This window comes from Manis javanica, chromosome 3 (assembly GCF_040802235.1).
Source record: "Manis javanica isolate MJ-LG chromosome 3, MJ_LKY, whole genome shotgun sequence".
Lineage (NCBI taxonomy): Eukaryota > Metazoa > Chordata > Mammalia > Pholidota > Manidae > Manis > Manis javanica.
The window spans coordinates 196,218,707-196,240,478 of NC_133158.1; the positions used below are offsets into that span (position 1 = coordinate 196,218,707).

The following is a 21,772-nucleotide window of genomic DNA, read 5'->3' on the forward strand; positions in this document are numbered from 1 at the left end:
TTTGACAAAATTCAACATCCATTCATGATAAAAACTCTCAACAAAATGGGTATAGTATGAGGGTAAGTACCTCAACATAATAAAAGTCGTATATGATAAACCCACAGCCAACATCATACTGAACAGCGAGAAGCTGAAAGCTTTTCCTCTGAGATCGGGAACAAGACAGGGATGCCCACTCTCCCCACTGTTATTCAACGTAGTACTGGAGGTCCTAGCCACGGCAATTAGACAAAACAAAGAAATACAAGGAATCCAGATTGGTAAAGAAGAAGTCAAACTGTCACTATTTGCAAATGACATGATACTGTACATAAAAAACCCTAAAGACTCCACTCTGAAACTACTAGAGCTAATATCGGCATTCAGCAAAGTTGCAGGATACAAAATTAACACACAGAAATCTGTGGCTTTCCTATGCACTAACAATAAACTAATAGAAAGAGAAATCAGGAAGACAATTCCATTCACAGTAGCATCAAAAAGAATAAACTAGCTAGGAATAAATCTAACCAAGGAAGTGAAAGACCTATACCCTGAAAACTATAAGACACTCTTAAGAGAAATTAAAGAGGTCACTAACAAATGGAAACTCATCCCATGCTTCTGGCTAGGAAGAATTAATATCGTCAAAATGGCCATCCTGCCCAAAGCAATATACAGATTGGACGCAATCTCTGTCAAATTACCAACAGCATTCTTCAATGAACTGGAACAAATAGTTCAAAAATTCATATGGAAACACCAAAGACCCCGAATAGCTAAAGCAATCCTGAGAAGGAAGAATAAAGTGGGGGGGATCTCACTCCCCAACTTCAAGTTCTACTACAAAGCCACAGTAATCAAGACAATTTGGTACTGGCACAAGAGCAGAGCCACAGACCAATGGAACAGAATAGAGACTCTGAACATTAACCCAAACATATATGGTCAACTAATACTCGATAAAGGGGCCATGGACATACAATGGGGAAATGACAGTCTCTTCAACAGAATGTGCTGGCAAAACTGGACAGCTACATGTAAGAGAATGAAACTGGATCACTGTCTAACCCCATACACAAAAGTAAATTAGAATGGATCAAAGACCTGAATGTAAGTCATGAAATCATAAAACTCTTAGAAAAAAACATAGGCAAAAATCTCTTAGACATAAACATGAGTGACCTCTTCTTGAACATATCTCCCTGGGCAAGGGAAACAAAAGCAAAAATGAACAAGTGGGACTATATCAAGCTGAAAAGCTTCTGTACAGCAAAGGACACCATCAATAGAACAAGAAGGTATCCTACAGTGTGGGAGAATATATTCATAAATGACAGATCCGATAAAGGCTTGACATACAAAATATATAAAGAGCTCACACACCTCAACAAACAAAAAGCAAATAATCCAATTAAAAAATGGGCATAGGAGCTGAATAGACAGTTCTCTAAAGAAGAAAATCAGATGGCCAACAGACACATGAAAAGAATCTCCACATCGCTTGTCATCAGAGAAATGCTTATTAAAACCACAATGAGATATCATCTCACACCAGTAAGGATGGCTACCATCCAAAAGACAAACAACAACAAATGTTGGCGAGGTTGTGGAGAAAGGGGAACCCTCCTACACTGCTGGTGGGAATGTAAATTAGTTCAACCATTGTGGAAAGCAGTATGGAGGTTCCTCAAAATGCTCAAAATAGAAATACCATTTGACCCAGCAATTCCACTTCTAGGAATTTACCCTAAGAATGCAGCACTCCAGTTTGAAAAAGACAGATGCACCCCTATGTTTATCGCAGCACTATTTACAATAGCCAAGAATTGGAAGCAACCTAAGTGTCCATCAGTAGATGAATGGGTAAAGAAGATGTGGTACATATACACAATGGAATATTACTCAGCTATAAGAAAAAAACAGATCCTACCATTTGCAACAACATGGATGGAGCTAGAGGGTATTATGCTCAGTGAAATAAGCCAAGCAGAGAAAGACAAGTACCAAATGATTTCACTCATATGTGGAGTATAAGAACAAAGGAAAACTGAAGGAACAAAACAGCAGCAGAAGCACAGAACCCAACAATGGACTAACAGTTACCAAAGGGAAAGGGACTGGGGAGGACAGGTGGGAAGGGAGGGATAAGGGCAGGAAAAAAGAAATGGGGCATTACGATTAACATGTATAGTGTGTGGGGGTTACAGGAAGGGCTGTGCAACACAGAGAAGACAAGTAGTGATTTTACAGCATCTTACTATGTTGATGGACAGTGACTGTGAACGGGCATGTGGGGTGAACTGGGTGAAGGGGGGACCCTCGTAAACATAATGTCCTTCATGTAATTGTAGATTAATGATACCAAAATTAAAAAAAAGTAGTAGTTGTTGGTTGTATTTATTCCTGAGGTTTAGGCAAGAAGGCCAAACAGATCCTCTCATGACTCTATGTAAGTTAGAGAATGAAGAATAATTGTGTCATCCCCTTTTCTTTTTCCTGTTTTGCTGTTGTGTAAGAAAAAGTTGTCAGCAATTTATGTCTTACCCAATCCACGGAAATGTTTTACTATCCTAGACTCAGTCATCTAACCCTGGCAAGGAGAAAGACTTGACCATATTTTAAAAGCAATATTCCTTAACTGGTTGTATTTTAAATTCTTTTCATAGTGATTCTGGTTCCAGTCAAGCCTTGAGGTCCTGCTTTTTGTGCTCGTTCTTGTGAGCCCTAAATATTTTGGATAAAGATCATAGAAGTGTTCCAATTAGATACATCTGGAATTACATGCTTTTTCTTGCACCAGCTTCTTAAGAGAAAATTATTCTCTGAAATTCAGATTTAGCAAATATTCATTGCCTACTCTAAGTCAGAAGCTATTCACATATGTTATAAATAATGCTCTGCAGGGCAGGTATTGACACCATTTTATAGATGGTAGGGACACTGAGTCTCAGGAAGGTGGAATGGCTTACAAGGTTGATCTGAGTTATGAGCCTAGACATCCTGACTACACAGCTATTGAGCTTCCCACTCCTGAGTTCTTGTTATCAAGTGAAACACATCTAGCTTAGTCCCTGTCTTAAGCAAATGCAGTTGTTATTTTTTTATTAATTATGATTTTCATTGGTTAGGCAGTACTAAAGCAAGGATGCTTGTAATGTAATAGTCCTTCTCTGTGCTTATTTCGTCCAACCATAACTTAATCAATAATTTTGAATTATTAGAATCAGGACTAGCATCCAGCTCTCCGGGCTGGCTCCACAAGGAGGTAACCTGCTTCAAGGAACAAACTGCTCCACCCTTTCCCTAAGGAGCTGTGTGACATGGGATAATTCATTAACCTCTTTGTATCTCAGTCTCCTCTTCTGTAAGATTGGAATAGGAGGATCATTGAGGGCCCTTCCAGGCTTATGATCCTGTTGGAATTAGGAGGATTTTTCTTTATTAGTGTTAATATTGCAAATCCAGATTCAGTTGTATATAAACAGCAGAATATGAATTTGTTTTGTACTTAGAGTTTAATCACATTAACCAGATAAATTTCAAAATACTTCTGTAAAATGATAAGGTAACTTTAAACAAAAATACTGACTTTATTCTGTGGCCTTAATCCAAAATGCTCAAAAGACTAGCAGCCTGGGGCAGGGGTTAAAAGGAACATGTTCTTCTGTGTGGGCTTTGGTGGCAAACTCAGTTCTAGCAACAACTACATCAAATCTGTTTAATCTGGGAAAGTGAGAAAGAGATTAAGCAGATAGTTGAGAAATATTAGGCAGAGTGTGAGACACTATATGAAAATCTGCCATAAAAATATAAAGCGTTTCTAGCTGCTGAACATGTTCAACACTGACAGAAAGTGCCAGTCTTTCTGTAAGGATCAAGAGAAGGAAGAGATTTCAGAGTTGAGTATGAAAAAAAAAAAATCCAGAGCAGGAAAAGGGAAAGCATTGATTCTCAAAGGATGTGGGTATCTGTAAGTGTGGTTGGGAGGCCTTCTGTCCCCGAGTGGGAATATCACATCACTAACCAGGGGCAGTACGTGTTACTAACTAATGACCCAGTGTGAAGGGGCAGAATCAAATGAAAACCCACTGAGTTAAAAGAATGTAAATTGACAACTGAATTACCCCGTACATACCTTATTCATACTTTAAAACTCATCCCCATTGATATAGCAAATTGATCTTGTAAAATAATCTTTAGATTTTTGTGGTGGTGGTGGTTAAAAACTGTAGGTATGTTTTTTACTCTGGTTATGTGTGTTTATGTCCTGGTCTGTATAGACAATACCTTTACTCTCTGAAACTATGGTTCATCAACTTTTCTTTTCCATTGAAGTGTACGGAGTGGGGAGAAACAGTGGCATGGCAAACAGTCTTGTTCCCAAATTCCTTTTTTTGGCATATGCAACAGAGTTCACACTTTTTCCTCCCTTTCCTCTTCTATAACCCCTTCTTTTTCTCCCTTAGTACTCATGAATAGTGCACACCAAAAATGCCCCGTGGAAGAGGTATGTTTGTGACAATAACATGATGTCTTTTAATAGTGCTGTGTCTGCTGATTCTGGCTTTAGTGATGGTGATGATTGTAGCACACTTGTTGAGCCTCTGACATACTGAAACTATTCTTACGAATCAGATGCACCACTCAGAGCTTTAGCCTCTCTGTCCTCATTTATTCCAATAGACAAAATGCACCTCAGCTTGGTTTAGCTCTTGATAAAAATTAATAGTCAAACCCGTCAATGATAGGCAGATAGGACATCCTCCAACTCAAGGTCCAGGAGTTTTCATTTCAGACGTTGGGTTGGCCTTGCCAGCCCAGTATAGGTTCAGATGGCACAGTTCCACCGCAGCCTAAACTTCATTCCTTCCTCCCATGACCAACCTCGCCACCCCAGCTTTGGCAGCCTCCTTGTTCAGAGGGAATCACAAGTTAATAGGAGGAAGAGAGAAAAGATTCATGCCTTTAAGCTTTCCAAACAAGAAGAATTGAAAAAGTAGAGTATTGGAGAGATCTGAGGGCATCTGGTAGAAACAGTTTAACCTGAAACAAATTCCCCTTATGCACAAATCTTAAGTATTTGAAGGTTTTTTTTAAAGGTATCTTTAGTATGTGCTCCTTGAAAATAGGGGTAATATTCTCTATTACACATGTGTGTAATATGGATCCCATATGTGACATTTGCCAGATTGTCTGTTGAAAACTTAATTTAACTTTAAAATAAAATTTGGAAAACTTAAGCCATCTAGCTTTTTGAGTTTAAGTCTTGAGGGAAAAGTTAGTACTGTATGTACAATTAATATGTGCTATAAACATGTTCATAAAAGTTTCAAATACTTTTTTTGTGTGTTCTCTCTTAATTTAGGTAATAAAATACCTTAAAGGTTATAAAATTCCAGAAAAGTTAGAAAATAGATGAAAATTTCACCACTTCCACTATCTTTACAGAGTTAGAGACAGTTATAAACAAATATTATAAAAATAAATGGATTAGAATAGATACTTAAATTTTTTCTGCCCATTGTTAATTTCATGTCATCATCATTTATGATTTTACCATGCAGTTTATATCTAATAGCTGTCTTCTTTTTCTGTTCATTCTTCAAATTATTTTCAGAACCAAAGAAAGTCTTTTGGGAGTTCTTGAAATCTGTATATTCTTATGCAATTCAGATTAACTTAATGCCTTATAAAAGGATCATTTTGATTTGCCTTTCTACTTATGAATGTTAAAATTCATACATTCTGTATGATGTTGAGTATAAGCTAACCTTTTCTAATAGTGTGCCTTATAAAAACTTAAACTGTTATTGAATGCAGTGATGTGCTATACCAGTTTTTCTTTCTTCTCTAGCTTCTCGGACTTCTATTCAAAGTGAGCTTCACCGAGATAGGAGGTATGGTTATATTTATAGCAAAGGGCATAAATTCTGCTAATAATCAGTTAAGTGAAATATTTCTCTTCTGTATACAATGTATTGCAGTGTTCTGCCTCATCAGTACATTTCCTGAATTAATCTGTAAGTTTGAATGGTGAAGATTTTGCTTGAGAAAAGCAGTACAGGCCTGAAAATGTTCTTTTGACAAGTTATTATTTACTGAAGTCAATTGTAAAAATGTTTATTAAGCAACTGCTACATGTAAAGCACTGTTGTAACTGCTTCAAAGAAATGCTTTGTACCTCCTAGCTACTTAGTAGATGTTGCGTAGATAAATAGTTGGATGACAGGATAGAAAAGCAAATGGAAGAATAAAGAAAGGAAAAGAGTCAGGCCAGCTGGATAGAGCTGGATGGGTACATGACTGGATGGCTGGTTTGGAGAGAGGAAAGGAGGGTAGGAGGGAGTTGTCATATAAATAGAAGGAAGGACCAATAGATAGGTGGGAGAATGGATGGATGCATGGACACATAGATAAATAGGTGGATGGGTTTTTAAAGATACGGTCCCTGCTTTCACATTTCTTACAGTAGTATAGAGCAATAAAGAACCAGGATTTGAGTCTGACATAACCAAGTTCAAATCCTGACTCACTACTTTCTCACCATGTGACCTTGGGCAAGCTACCCAACCTTGCTTAGCTTCTGTAACCCCATCATTAAAGTTGTGCTAATCATACCTACCTCATAAGGTTATCATAAGGATTAATGTATGTATAGTTCTTAACATCGATTAACTAGTAACTTATTTAGTTAGACAAAAGCTCCAAGCGGAGGCTCTTAGGTAATGCAATTCAAATTTAATCAATGGGCAAGTTCTGCTTCACAAGCTAGCATGAGAATGCATGTATATGCAGTTTTGATTATGGCAGTGCTTGTTTATTTGTATTTTCATTTTCCAAAGAGTGCTAGAGACAGGCAGAGCAGATGCCATCATTCCTATTTGTTAGATGAGAAAACTGAGGCTCAGAGAGTGTGACTGATTTGCCCAGGGTCACACAGTTGTTTGCTAGGCAGTCCGATTAAATGTAAAATTTAAACATGGAAATGTAGAATCAAGTTAAGAAAATGATGAAAGGAGCCATGCCTAAGTAACTGTAGCTTCTCAAATTAATATATAAACCCGGTCAGGAGCACAGACTCATGCATCAGGGTCTGAAAGTGAGCATGTAACCTCTAAACAGTTAAAGATAACTGTGAATTGGAGCAGAAGTGGGGCAGGACGAAGAAGATACTCTTTTTATATGGAAACATTGCAAGTATGTACTTGATAATGGCAGAAAACTAAACAATTCTATTTGATCAGTGTACTTTTCTAACTACAGTAAGTATATTGATGTTTGTGCTATAGGCTAGGCTGCAGAGCCCTGGAATGAAGAGATTGTATGGGCCTTACTTAGTCCTTATCCTTATCAACCGTCAACCAAGTGTGCTCAGGATACATGTCTAACTCTTGGAGGCCATCATTTGCTCCCTTGAAACCTGTCTGGGTGTACTGTTAGAGACAGCCCAAGCCAAAGAGGTCATCCCTGTGACTGTGGCCATGCTTATGTAACTTTTGTGGGTGGTAGTTGTGTTCATGAATCTTTGAACATTTGCAGATAAACAATAATACCTTGTTACCAACCTTTAAATCTCACTGAGGCTTTGTCTGTTAGGCGCCCAGAGATCACCATTGTGGCAGCTGAGCCCCTGAGGCCGGCCTCGTGGTTTCCAGGAGCCCCACCCCCAGGACTGGGATTTCCACCATCTTCTGCCGCAGGCCCGTGGAGAACCAATGAGCTAGTTCCTGCTGAGGTGAGCAAATACCACATTCTCTCTTTGCATGTTATTTTTAAAAGAAGTTTAAAGATAATTAAAGTTAATGAAAGTAACACCTTGGCTATTACGCATACATATCTGAAGTTTTCATTATTTTGCAGCTTCCACCATCTTATGAACAAGTCATAAAAGAAATCAACCAAGTTCAAGTTAATGCTACAAATAATAATAATGCTGCTGCCATTTCAAGGCGCACTATTACTTCGGCAACTCAGACAGACTTTTCAGAAGAAATAGACAACCATCTGCCTCAAAGTAATGCAAGTAATTTGTCTTCCCTAATTCTGACCTAGTTCTAGGGAAGTAATCAGTAGATTTCTAGCCTTTAAAATAATTTTCAATTTTTGCATAATTCATGGAACTCTACTTCCCCATCAGTATAATCACTGTGTGCTTTGCTGTGATTATTATGGATCATTCTCAAGCTGCAGCCCCAGTCTCTTGGACTCACCCTAGTTCCTATCACCAAAGCATCATCCTTTTAAGTCTTGGTTATTAATGCTGCTGATGTGCGTTATTCCCATTGAGAGGGATGTTATATTCTGTAACTTAAATGTGATGGGGTGCTAAAGGTAGTTGTCCTATTAGGCTATTAAAAAGTATTGTATTTGGATAACAGATGAGAGTAAATTATTTTGGGAAAATAAAGTAAGACATGTTGGAGTTTTGACAAGATAGTAATGGTTTATGTGATAATTCTGAGAATCAGGAATTTGATGGTATTTTAAAATACTATATAATGAATATTTTTATATGAATAAATATAACTTGAATACTCCTGCAGGAAGAAATGAGTATAAACCTTTCCCCATTGTTACTGGAATTGCTTTTTGTTACTTAACTGAAATCTCTTGCTATTCGACATGTATATTTAAGAAGTCTGTGTATCTTCTATTTTTTTTCTTCTAAATTGTAATGTTGCAAGTTCTTTCTGTTTGTTTTGGTCTTGTTAGCACTACAGGCACCTCTCAAGCCTCTTCAGCCTCCCCCAGTGGTCTCAGCCTGTGATCTCCTGTCAAGTGTGGCACCTTTAATAGTCTTTGATAATTCTGAAGCACAGAATTGTCCAGAAAACTCCAGTGCTATAAGATGTCCAGTGCCAAGACCAAGATCAAAAAACAACCTCAGACCAGTAGCCAGAGATACTCCCATTAAAGAGCAAAATCACCAGAAAATCAGCCCAGTGGCCACAGAAGAGGAATCTTCCCCAAGCCAGTGCCAGTTTCTGTTGGGCAATACCAACGGCTTGGATGGTCAGGCCGCGATGAACATCATGAATGCAGAGCGAAGCCAAAACAGTGTTGTTTCAAAGATCAAAGCATTTGAGGGTCAGACAAATACAGAAATCTCGGGTCTGCCTAAGAAACCAGAAATTGCTCCCCGCACACTCCCCTCAAGGCCTGCTGTTCCCTCAGGGAAACCCGCCGTGGCTCCCAAACCAGCTGCTAACAGAGTTTCTGGAGAATGGGACTCCTGGACTGAAAACAGACTCAAGCTGGCCTCCAGGGAAGGGCTCTCCCCATTCTCCTCGGCACAGGAAGCAGGGAGCATCCCGGTAACCAAACCTGAATTGCCAAAGAAGCCAAGTGCTGGCCTCACACAACGTGTTAATCATGAGAGTCTGGGAGGAGGGCCTCTGGCTGAGAGCCCCGATGGTGGCAGGAAAGTCCCAACTCCTGCTCCCCGGCCTTTACTGCTAAAGAAGTCTGTTTCCTCAGAAAACCCCAGCCCTGCGACTTCCCTGAGCCCTGTCGCTGCTCCTCCCCGGCTCTTGGTGGCATCACAAGCCAAAGCGTTCAGGTCACTGGGGGAAGGACCTCCACCAGCTGCCCCAGTCCCAGTTGTGCAGAGCAAGCCTCCAGGAGACATTGACCTCATTAGTTTTGACGATGATGTTTTACCCACCCCATCTGGGAACCTGGGTGAAGAGTCTGTTAGTTCAGAGATGGTTCTGGGTGAGTAAAAATCAGAAGTGGAGGGAAATCTAAACTCATTATAGGGGATCTTGAGTGGCACTTGGCTGTTTTAGTTGCCAGTACATAATTTATTGAGGGTGGGTGGGTGGTGTGTGTGTGTGTGTGTGTATAGAGACAGGGAAAAATACAGAAAGGTTAAGAAACATGGAGCTGGGTAGGAACTGGGAAGGGAAAGTATCGGGTTGGGGGAGATGGAGACAGAGAAAGAGGGAGACACACATATTGATTACTGTTATTATTTATGAGCCAGGAATAAGCAGATTGGGACGGACTAAAATGGATGTAAAGCTGGTTTCTTACTCTGTCGAGCAGAGATGCCAGTATTCAGAGGATACAGGAGAAACTCCTCATAGACAGGGAACATTTAGTGGCCCCAGAAGGGCTCCCCAGATTGAATCACTGGGAGTGCCAGGAGAGGGACCAGCCCTGGGGTGGACTCTGGCAGCAGCAATGCCGGGAGTGAGGACCAAATCATATGTTGCCAATTTTTAATCTTCACAGGACATCTTCCCTAGGGAATGCAAAGTTCTGTAAATAAAATACACAGTTGTAAGTTTCCTGCCAAGATCACTAAATTAAATTTCCCAAGAGGCAGAGAGTATGTTTTCCTTCCTCATGCTGTTCAGATGGAGGGTATGATGGTAAAGCTTATCTTTGATTTGTCTAACTAAGCTGCTCTACTTGTCATTGATAAGATTCCTTTCACTGCTATTTACTCATTTAGGTAGAATCTTTGAACATACAAGCTTAATAGTATTTCCAAAAGGTTAGCTGTCATCTTATAAATGTTTAACATGCATTAAGATGGTATAATCTCTGTGATTCAAAACCAAATTCTGCACAGCGCAGGTATATTTTAAATGATAACAAACACATATTTACTAAATATTTATCATGCACGCACAACATTGTAACTGGTTATAGCATGCCTGTTGTCTATAAGGGATGGAAGGGAAAACATTAGACTGTGTTGAGCTGCTCAAACCTACTAGATACCCAGACATATATTATTTAATTTAATACTTACAGTAACCCTCTGCAAGTGTCTTGTTCTCAGTTTGCAGATGAGAAAATGATGCCAAGAGAGATGAGTGGGTAACTTGCCCAGGGTCATATAAAGCTAACATTTTTCCAAGGCAGGTTCAAACTTAGTCTTTTTATTCTCAGTCTAGTTTATTTTTCACTGTGTCATGTTGCTACCCAACATTTTCATGAATCCTTAAACCAGGCAACATTTATAAAGTTTTCAAGTCTTTGTTACATCATTTTGTTATTTAAACCTTTCAGTGTTAAAAGGTTTAGGTCCAACAGCAGCAAGCTGTTACAGGGTGGAACAGTACAAACCAAAGAAGTGTCACTTTTTGTAGCACCTGCTAGATTATATAGGGATGGCAGCTTGGTTAATAATTGCTGAGAATTTATTCTATGTCATCAAGCAGGTAATTACAGTCATTTTCAAAAAGGAAGGTCAACAATATACATTCAGCATGAAGACAGTCTCATGCTTCATACTCAGCCTTTCTGTTTCTTGATTTCTACCACTTCATTGCAAAACATTTAATTACTGAGGTAGTCTTTTAGCAAAATGTGTAATTTGCTTGCCCTGCCTGACTAACCATTGCACTTAACTGTGGAGTTACACTGAACTGAATATTTTATGTTTGTCTAAACCTGCCCCGCTTCCTGTATATTATGTACCTTAATGACACCATCACATACCCATCCTTCCCTAGAGAATCCTAGAGGTCATCCTTGAGTCTCCTGACCTGTTACACAGTGGCTGGTAGTTTGGACTTGGAGTCAGGCCATCTAATTGCTATGTGACCTTGGAAAATTTATTTAACCCCACAGTGCTTAGGATTCCTCATCTATAAAACATGATAATAATACTCCTTATGGGGGAATTGCAAGGATTAGATGTGATTATGCAGGAAAACCCTATCACCTTTTATGAACCTGATAAGTGCCCATTTAGTAGCAGTTATTGCCCTCGCATCCAGTTAATTACCAAGTCCTGCTGGTTTTACCTTCTGAATAGCTCTTGAATTGTCCTCTCATTTCCATCCCTCATGTACTTCCCTGCTATAGACCTCTATTCCTGGATTACTGCAGTGGCCTCCTATATTGAACCCCTGTTTTTGCCTCAAACACATTACCCTCCATATGAAGGCTGCTCAAGGATCTTTTCTAGAGTGTTCCTTAGTTCCTGTTGCTTCCCTGCTTACTACCCCCCCAGTGGCCTTCAGGATTACCTCTGAATTCCTCAATGTGTAGAGATTTTTGTTTATTGATTTGAGGCCTTGTGACTTTTTGATGGTATATCAGTAGCATTCTCTATGTAAATAAAGATTATGGTCTTTCTTTGAAACCTTGCTTAGTCATCCTGGCATCAGTGGAAAACCAGGAGAGAAAGGAGAGCAACTCAGAAATGTGTCTTCTTTTTCTTTTCCCTTAAAAACAAAGAAAATCTAGTAAGATAGTTTTCATACAATGAAGTTGCCATATTAATCTCAGGAAGTAGAGATCAGAAAATACCAAAGCTATGAAAACATTGTAAAGATTAAATATATTATTAAAGGAAGACTCATAAAACAAGCAATGTAATATTGGATTCATTTCTTGGGTAGAATGCCTTCCAGGTGAATGTAATGGAGCTGAGAGTGTTAGCAATTCCTCTTCACACCTTTACAAATCATACCCAGTTGTCAAAAAAAGCAGAGTGCTTCTGCTGTCAGCTCCATTACACAGACCAGAATAATAGTTTAGCAGCCAATTTTTGTTATTCACAGAACTCAAGGGATGACAGAAAAACAAGCCAAGGATGGTGAAACTAATTATGATGACAAGCATATTATTAGAGACAGGTAATGGGCAGAAAACTACATTATCATCAGTGTTTTTCTCAATCCAATGATGAAGACTACGCAGATATAATGTAAAGGGGCCTGCTTGTTTGGCAGCACATGTAGAATATTGGTGTTGGTGTGAACAGGTAGAAGAAGGCAAGAATAAAACTGCAAATAAAAGTAGAGAGAAGTGCCATTGGCTCTTAGATTTGTATAGGAGATTCTTTTGGATATGCTTTGTATTTTTCTGTAGAAGCAAGAGCAGTCTGTGATAGAATTGTGGCACTGTGGTTCTTAACCCTTTCTGAAACAGAGACCTCTTAGAATCTGATTAGTAGCCTATGAATCTTTTATCTCCCTTGAGAGTAATCCTTTAGCTCATATATGCATAGTTGGAGGTATAATTTCCAGAGCTTCAAGGGCAGAGTGCAATCTTGGACCCCAGATTCCAGACTTCTGTTACAGAATGTTAGAAATAACCTTCAGTGGTCTGCTTAAATAAATTACTGTACGTCCATACAATGGAGTATTGTAGAGAATTTTAAAAGATGGTATTCCCTCCTCCTTTGGACCAACTTCCAAGATAATAGTGAAAAATGCAAGGTACAGATAATAGTCTTGGTATTTTAGCTACTGTGTTAAAGCATAGAAATAGGCAGTATCTGTGGAAAGATGTATAAAAGGTTGGTAACAAAGGTTGCCCTTTATGAGGAAGCTGGTTAGGCAGAACGGGATTGGGGAGCCTGGCTTTCAAGTCACTGCACATAAGCAGGATTAGGATGAAAGAAACTGGGAGCATGCGTTCCTGTCGTTTTTGCCACAGAAAGTGCTTTCTGTACTCATCCTCAGCCTTGTGATGAGTAGAAATTTTAAAAACAATAATATATGATTTTTCTAAATAGTTAAATAGTTACATACTCCAGGCTTACAAATATAAGCTGATTATTATGACTAAAAATAAGCAAATTCAAAAACATGTATCTGCATTATTTCCTATTAAATAGAATCACTGAGGAATAGTATCCCAAAAAAAGGAGTTTTTATTTTTTTATTTATGTAATGAAAAATTTCATAGCCATTAATGCCTTGAAACACAGCTGAAGGGACATGAATTTTCATTTGTTTCCCCTTATTTTTAAGTGGTTTTGTTTTGGTTTGCTTGGCAGGGGTGTTATTTCAGTTTAATCTTACAACTTGTTTTTTGTGATTCAATTTTTTTTTTTGTATTTTTTTCAGTTACAAAGTAACATATTTGCTATAACAAATCAGACAATACAAACATTTAGTAAAAGAGGAAAATTAAATCTCCCTCTAGTTCATCTAAATCCCTAGAGTAGCCAGTGTAAACAATGTTCTTCGTAGCCTTCTATGGCTTGGGACTTTCCAAACCAAAGCTTACAAACTTATACACATATATGTACTTTTCCTATTTTTTATAACAATTTTTGTCATACTATACCCCTTAGCACTTTAAAAAATTTTAACAATGAGATTTGCGGACTTCTCTTCAGGCCAGTCTAAGTCTAACTCCTTGTTTCTTTATACCTGCCTAATATTCCCTAGGATGAGTATATCACAGTTGATTGAACATTTCATCTATTAATGGACAATGTTTTTAGTTTTTTGGATTTTTTTGTGGGGTTTTTTTTGGCACTCATGAAGTGCTGCAGCAAGCACTCATAAACATTTTGACCTCTATGGTGCTTTTACTCTGAGGAGTAAATTTCTAAAAATGAGACCACTGCGTCAAAGGTTACGAACTTTAAACATTTTGATAGGACCAATGACCCAGTTTCCTGCCTGGCAATGCCTGGAGTTTCCAAACATGAGGTTCCGTCCTTGTTTTATATGTTGCCCACTTACATTTCTGTTGGAAAAAAACAACTCTCTCATGTGAAGACAACATAAAAAGAAAAATTCATACATATTTAGAGACTTGCACACTATCAACAAAAGGAAAAACAGGCCTCTGACTCCACCTTCCCATTGAAGTGATGCCACTTGTCCTCCCTACTAATCCGCATGCCTTGTTCGGATTGCAACCCAGGACAGCCAGCAGACAGAGGCAAATGCCGAACTCACTGACTTAGTGAGCACAGCTGGGGCAGGTCACTGAACAGTTCCACTCCTGCCAAGCGGCCCACAGTATGGGGACAGTAAGACTTCCTCACTTCACTGTATTGAGAAAAAATTGGTTTTTCTCCAGAGACATGTATAGAGGAAGAATTACACATGATCTATGGTGCCAGTTATTAAAGAGCAGTTCATGATATTAAGAATAAAGACCAAAAGACAAAGAGTGGGTGCAACTAGAACACTTCAAATACTTTGTTAACGTAAGTTGTATCTGTGCTACTTCAATTTAAATCCTATAGGTTTAAAACAGTGACTGGACCCTTTAAGGAGTAAGTGAGACCTGCACAGCATGTGTGGTTGGGGCAGGGTTTCCTGAGGCCAGGCCTCCAACAGCAAGCACACTGTGGGTGCCTTGTGCCCTGGCCCTCAAGGGCACTGATTGGCCTATTTTCTTTTTTTCCTGCCCTTCCTGTTCATGCTTCCACTCTGGAATGTGAGAGAGAGAGTATAGTGGTATACTGGCCCAGAATTTATAGAAGTTAGGAAACAGCTGAAGTTACTCCATGCTCAAGATTTTCTTCCAGCTCTATACCCACCCAAAATAATGGACAATTATCAGCCTTAATCCTTTCCTTGAATTTTTGGTCCTTTTCCCAGCAGAAAACCAGAACCCTGAGGGAACGGGATGTGACAGCCAAGGTTGGTGGAAGGGAAGGCAGTCAAGTCCCTGAACAAGCTCTGTGGCAGCAGTGGGTAGGAAGATGGCTCCGTGGAGGTCAGTGGGTTCCAGCAAGGGCCAGGGACCCAGAGTGGAGGCAATGGCAGGAGGAAGATGAATAGAAAGAAAAATAGGCACAGAAGAATATTGTGTTTCTGTGTTTGAATACAATGTATGCTAAGATTACACGGAGTCTTCAGATTATTTCATTTTAGCTAGTATTGCTGAGAATAGATGAACCTTTTGGGGAGTTCAGATTTGGGTAATACCCTGTTTGCAAGAATGGGCTTTAACACAAGTGCACCTGTCCCCTTTTTATCCATTAGCACTGCTGTTTCCTAAAGACTAGATGTATACTGTTCAAGTTGAAAGAATATGAGAATATGTAAAATCCAGTTGATAGAAAGATGGTCATGAAGGCGTCCCCTCCCTCGCCAGCTGCGTGCCTGTTTGATGCTGCAGCCTGCTGCTGCGCTCGCCTGAAGCTCCTCACCTTGCTGTACTTTTTCCTTTTTCAATAGTACTTCTAATAATACCACATGAATTACTTATCTAGAATAGTGTTTGATCTGTAGCAGGCACCCAGTCAGTATTGGATGAACAAAGTAAAAAAGCAAATTACAAAGAAATGGATGTAAAAAGATCCTGTTTTTGTTTTTTCAAACTACCTGTGATAATAATATATATAATATAGGAAAAAAATGTATAGGTAGGTACCCAAATTTTAGATAATTATTATTGGAGGGACGGGATTACAGGAACTTTTCTATCATGTATTTCTTAAGTTTCCCATGTTACAATGAATTTTACTTTTGAAGTAGCAACAAATGCTGTAACAAAATAAGGAATTAAAGAATTTGGTTAGATCTAAAAAGAGCTTTGTTTTGTGAGGATATAGATTATAGTGAAAGAAAGTTATATTATTAAAAGAGCCCCTTTTTAAAGTTTGATAGTATTCTGGAAATCTTGAGTTGTCTTTTTTTGAAAATAGGTAAGACTTGCCTGACTTGTGAGCTAATAGATTCCCATAGCGGGATGATCTAGGGTTTTTTCTTAGTAGTCTAATAATTATTTTACCTAGCATGCTATCTGGGGGCCCTTCTTAGATGATAGATAATACACGTAAAGTAGGATTCTGCCTTTCCAGTGCGTCTCCCTGTCTACCACTATTACTGGCACATGCTAGACATACATGATGAGCAAGTGACTAGGGAGCAGGATATATGATGATAGGGTTGCCTGAGAGCTGAGTGGAAGGGGACCTGAAGGTCTTATTCCTTAGCTCAGCTCTTCACATATTGTGAAAAGAGCGGTCAGCAAGTAGTACTTATTGAACTACAGCTCGTAACGGGCAGAACATGAATGCTGTTCATCACAGGAGCTATGGAGTGCATTGTTTTACAGGAATATCTCCCTACAGGCACGGTTCACTGAACAGGTGCAGAATTACAGCATATCCTCATTCTGCCTCTTGTTGAATAAAGGCAGAGGCAGCCTCATGAGATCCTGTGTGCTGTATGGAGTATCCATTATACAGCTTTTTTTTTTTGCTAATCTATTTTTAGATTTTTCATCCTTAAAAAAATTTATGGTAACTTTCCCAAATTAACTGAAAAGAATATTGCATTTTAAAAAGGCTTTTTTCTTTTTTTCAGTAAAAAAAGTTTGGTAGTTATACCTTTGTTTCAAGCATCTACTATCCATTTTAAATGAGTCAGTTAAGGCAGAGAAATGCCAAGTCATGTGTCCTTGCCCCAAGATTAAATATTTGCAGGGAGATGTATCATTTTATTTCCAGGATAAAATGTTTTTCATTTTCATGTTACTGAAGCACAGTTTTACTAAACCACCAAAGCCAAGACTGCAGCACACCCACCCAATGCCAGGCATGGTTGTAGGTAGGATGAAGGGCCTGTGGGGAGCTCTGTGGGTAAATTTTCCAGCAGGTACAGAAGTGTTGGGTAGAAGAAGAGGCCTTCCTCCCAGGAGATCTGAGAAGCTTCCCAATAGGCAGTTGAAGCTCCTTGTTTCAGTTGCCCCTTATTTTCAGGCGGACACTTATGAAATGATTTATACACCCACGAAAGAAAACTTCTACATAATTCAAATTGTCCTGGATATCTCTCATCAGAGAGGGAACAAAGCCATATGAATTATTTACAGAGCACCAAGTTATTTCCTTTCATGAGCTCAAACTTTGTTTTTGTCTCTGCTAACTGAGATTTTGTTTATCCATGAATAGTTTTCCCTGGGGCATGAAAAATATGACTCTTTAATTATGAATGAGGCTTTTTGTTTGAGTCCTTGTTAACTAAAACATGCAAAATAAACTGTGTTTTTCATTAGATCCCTTTCAGCTCCCCACAAAAACAGAACCAACAAAAGAAGGAGCAATTCTACCAGCACCCACCAGGAAGCCCACTGTGATTCGGATTCCATCCAAACCAGGAAAATGTAAGTACTTCTCACCGCCTTTATTTGCTTCTCCAAGAGCCTGGGAGAAATATATGCTAATTTATTAATGTCTGCTCTTACAATTATGTGTAATAGGACATTTATTCTTTTTATAGTTCAGGACATTTGGGAACAAGTTGTTTGTTAATAATTCTTTAGACAGTGAAGTACAGTAGTACTGTCAATACAGATTTCATTTCTCTTTAATGTTGTCTTTAAGCAAAGAGAATAGTGGGGACTGAAACTCAGAACGGTTGTAGTATCCTATGTTAGTGCCTCTGGTAAAGACATGGGGTAGCAAATAAAATTGTGTTTGCCTATTAGGAGTATTTTATTCCAGTCAGCATAATGTAAGTTATGTGTGAATTGTGTGAAGAGCAGTAACCAGAACTCATAAAAACATGATAATGTATAAATGTTTTTTAATTAGTATAATGCTACACTTTTATATTACTTATTCCCTTGATTTTTGTAATGGTACAAGTGAAATTTTCTATGAGCTTTAACAGTTACTACAAAGAAACTTGATACTTACTGTAAGAGATAGAAACCAAGAGGGCCAGAACTATTTATTTTAGACCCCGGAGATTTATTTTAAAGTGTGGGTATGTGCGCATATATGTGCGTGTACAGTGGGTTCCAGAGCAGTTCCTGGCATTGCTCAGTGATCACAGCTTTCTCCATGAGCCTCTACTTTCATTTCATTTCTTCCCATGCTTTCACATAGCCCAGATGCATCCTTCCCTCTGTCTAATGAGATTCTGCCACTCCATTCCTCCTGAAAGCAGAGCAAGGGTCTCTCCTTTACCTCTAGCATCCCAGGGTCATCTTGCAGGCATACCCTGGAATGCTATGAAACCTCTTTAGTAGAGAGGTTTAGTTTCTCTATAAAATACTACCCAGAAGGATCTACTGGTTTTGGTCTTTTGGTGGTTTTGGTTATTAACTGATGGCTCCAAGCCAAGTAACAAGAAATTTGAATTGAGTTTCTGTGAGGAGAAGAATTCAAGGTACCAGATTCTGGTGGTACTTCTCTTAGGAGACTATGCGTTAAGTGTTACATTAAAGAACTGGTGGTACATTTCTTTTGACAGCATTAGCTAGCCCCCAGGTGAGTGAAGTGATGGTTCATTGGGTTGTTTGCTTGCTTGCTGTTAACTTGTTAAATGTATTCTGGATTTTAGCAAGCATACTGTGATACAGTGATAATAAATATATTCCCTGAAGCCTCATGTTGGTTTTAAGTAATACAACTTCTTCATTTAAACTTGCTCTCCTATTGTGTCGGGCTCCCCAAGACTGTCAGGTAAAATGATGTGCTAGGACAACTCACATGATTTAGCATATATAGTGTACAACGTACAGGAGAACCACAGGATGTACTTGTATTCACATTTGTGATTTATTAGAGCAAAAGTGTATGAAACAAAATCAGCAAAGGAAAAAGGTGCATGGGGTGAAGTCTGGAGGAAACCTGGCACAAGCTTCTAGGAGTCCTCACCCAGTGGGTCACACAGGATTGGCTTGACTCCCCCAGGAGCCAGTTGTGACAACACATGGGAAATATTGTCAACAGGGAAGCTCATTAGAGACTCTGTGCCCCTCTGAGAATTTTCACACATACCAAAATTCCAGATCCCAGAAAGAAAGCAGGTGTTCAGCATAAGCCATATACTTTTCTTTTATCAGTTCTGGGAATGGTGGGAACCTTCCTGAAGTCCAAGTTTCTAGATGCTAGCAAGGACCAACCAACCTTATAAGCAGATCTTTCTAAGATAAACAGTCTCAAACCTGCTTTGTTTAATCTTTTCTACACACTTACAAATTGGATTAATAGTCCCGAAGTCCTGAAAAGGATATATTGAGGAAGCACCTTTATTTATTATCCTGACAAAGTCCAGGAACTATTAGTTGAATTCTGTACTGCTGTAAGTGAGAGAATTGAAGTGTTAGTTTCTGGAAAGTTGTCTCTTTTATATCAAAAACCAGTGCCCCAAACTATTATTATACTTATTAAGCAATGCATACAGACTGTGGGAGAAAAAAAATGAAAGACTATTGGTGTCTGAGGAACTTAGATTGGACAGGGAAGAAAGAACAGCTTTGTGGTGCAAAACTCCTTGTTCTTTTTGAAGCTGTTAGCTTCTTCCCCTTTGAACCTGTTTCTTCTGACTAGGTTGTCCTTTTCCCAGATATCTGCATGGCTCTCCCTTCACTGTTTCTTCTAGTCTTTGCTCAAATGTCACTTTTCTCATTGAGAAAAGTGATCACATTATTTGAAGTTGGAAATCTCCACCTCTTGCCACACACCCAGCAAAAGATAATCCCTATATCCCCTCCTGCCAGTAAGCTGTCTCCTCTCCACATTCATACAGTTACTACTTTGTACCCTTAATTGTTTGTCACAACAACATTATATCCTAAATTATTCATTATTTCCTTGTAAGAGGAAGGAAGCTACAGCACAGCGAAGGTCTTCAAGGTGGCTACAGAGTTGGAATGTTCTGTGTGTGAGTCTTAATGCCCAGAGCAGCCCTGCCTCTCTTGCTAGTGTCTAAATCATTGTTTTCCCAGTAGCTGGCCTGGATATTTTCCTCTGTTTGAGAGGGTTCTCCTGTCTGTGAATAACATAGGAACCTGACAAATCATCTTGTTCTTAAAAGGTTTTTTATGTGAAATGGAAGCAGAAAGTGTTCATTTGAAAGAATGAAAAAAAATTCCCATCTCCTTTAAATGCCTAAACCAGTACGTAAAAGGTGGCTTTAGCCCCGTGCAGTGTGCTAACAGCCATCTCCCTCCGAGTGTTTTTGCACACAGATTTGATTAGCTGCCAGTAATTAAGTCAGTCATCTTGTTTTCTTCTTTTTAAAATAAGTTGGGGGTATAGTATCACTGAGTTAAGGATGTACTTTGTATGTAAAGATACTGTTTTTTAAATTGAGGGCAATTAATTAAGCTCATTAATCTGAAGCTAATGAATTAGAAAAACCATTTAATTATTTGGATGGGAGAGGGTTGGATGCACCACCTATTAAGAACCAGCATGCCTTATTACATAGAGCAAAGGCTTTTGGGTTCAAAGCCCTGAATCTGACAATTACTACCATTAAGACCTTGGATGATTCATTAATTTTTTCTTAGCTACAATTTCTTCATCTGTAAAATGGGTAGGATATTATCTAGCATAGTACTGCCCAAGAGGACTTTCTGCAGAGATGGAAATGTTTCATATCTGTGCTGTCCATTATGTTAGCCACTAGCCACATGTGGCTATTGAGCACTTGAAATGTGGCTAGTGCAACTGAGAAACTGAAATTTTAATTAGCTTAGATTTAAGTCTGAATCACCACTAGTCCACTAGCTAGTGGACTTCATAAATCTAGCACATAGATAGATGTCGGTTGGAGAAAATGTATGTGAATAAAGTGCCTTAACTTACTGCCTGCCATGTAGAAGGTCCTCAAACATCCTGAGCCCTTGTTGTAATTATTTAGTATTTTTTTATTCTCTATAAAACATTTAGTAAAATTAACTGATGTCTACTAACTGTCTATTTTCTGAGGTTTGCTGGGAGCTCTTTCTCATTTGTTTACCTCTCCATTCTCTGCGTGCATCTTTTATGATAGCCATTTTCCTCACGAACCAAACTGCAATCATTTCCTACTTTGAAGTCACCAAAGACCAGAAATTATTGATGAATTACTGTTATTTTTCCAGGTTTACATGAGGATCCACAAAGCCCACCTCCTCTCCCTACTGAAAAACCTATTGGAAACACTTACAGTACAGTATCTGGAAAACTCAGTAATGTTGACAGAACTAGAAACTTGGTAAGTGGTCATTTATAGATCATCTTAGGTTGAAGATTAAGCTATGTGTTAATTTTAAATATTCAGCTGATGTCTAAATTATTTTAATATTGGTCAGATAATAAAAGATCACAAAGCAATTTCTAAGC

The 21,772-nt window shown here is 38.7% G+C and overlaps 1 protein-coding gene across 4 annotated transcripts in view; it reads left to right on the forward strand.

Moving 5' to 3' along the window:
- SH3D19 (SH3 domain containing 19) overlaps positions 1-21,772 on the forward strand; it is a 168,658-nt gene that overhangs the window by 115,094 nt on the left and 31,792 nt on the right. For all 4 annotated transcript variants that reach the window (XR_012129616.1, XR_012129617.1, XM_073232587.1 and 1 more), the window contains exons 4-9: positions 5,840-5,882; positions 7,582-7,720; positions 7,846-8,008; positions 8,698-9,699; positions 17,707-17,814; positions 21,532-21,644. Coding sequence is in view for 2 of the 4 variants with exons in the window: in XM_073232587.1 (XP_073088688.1) it covers positions 5,840-5,882; positions 7,582-7,720; positions 7,846-8,008; positions 8,698-9,699; positions 17,707-17,814; positions 21,532-21,644 (1,568 nt within the window). In the remaining 2 variants the exon portion in view is untranslated. The remainder of the gene's footprint in view (positions 1-5,839; positions 5,883-7,581; positions 7,721-7,845; positions 8,009-8,697; positions 9,700-17,706; positions 17,815-21,531; positions 21,645-21,772) is intronic.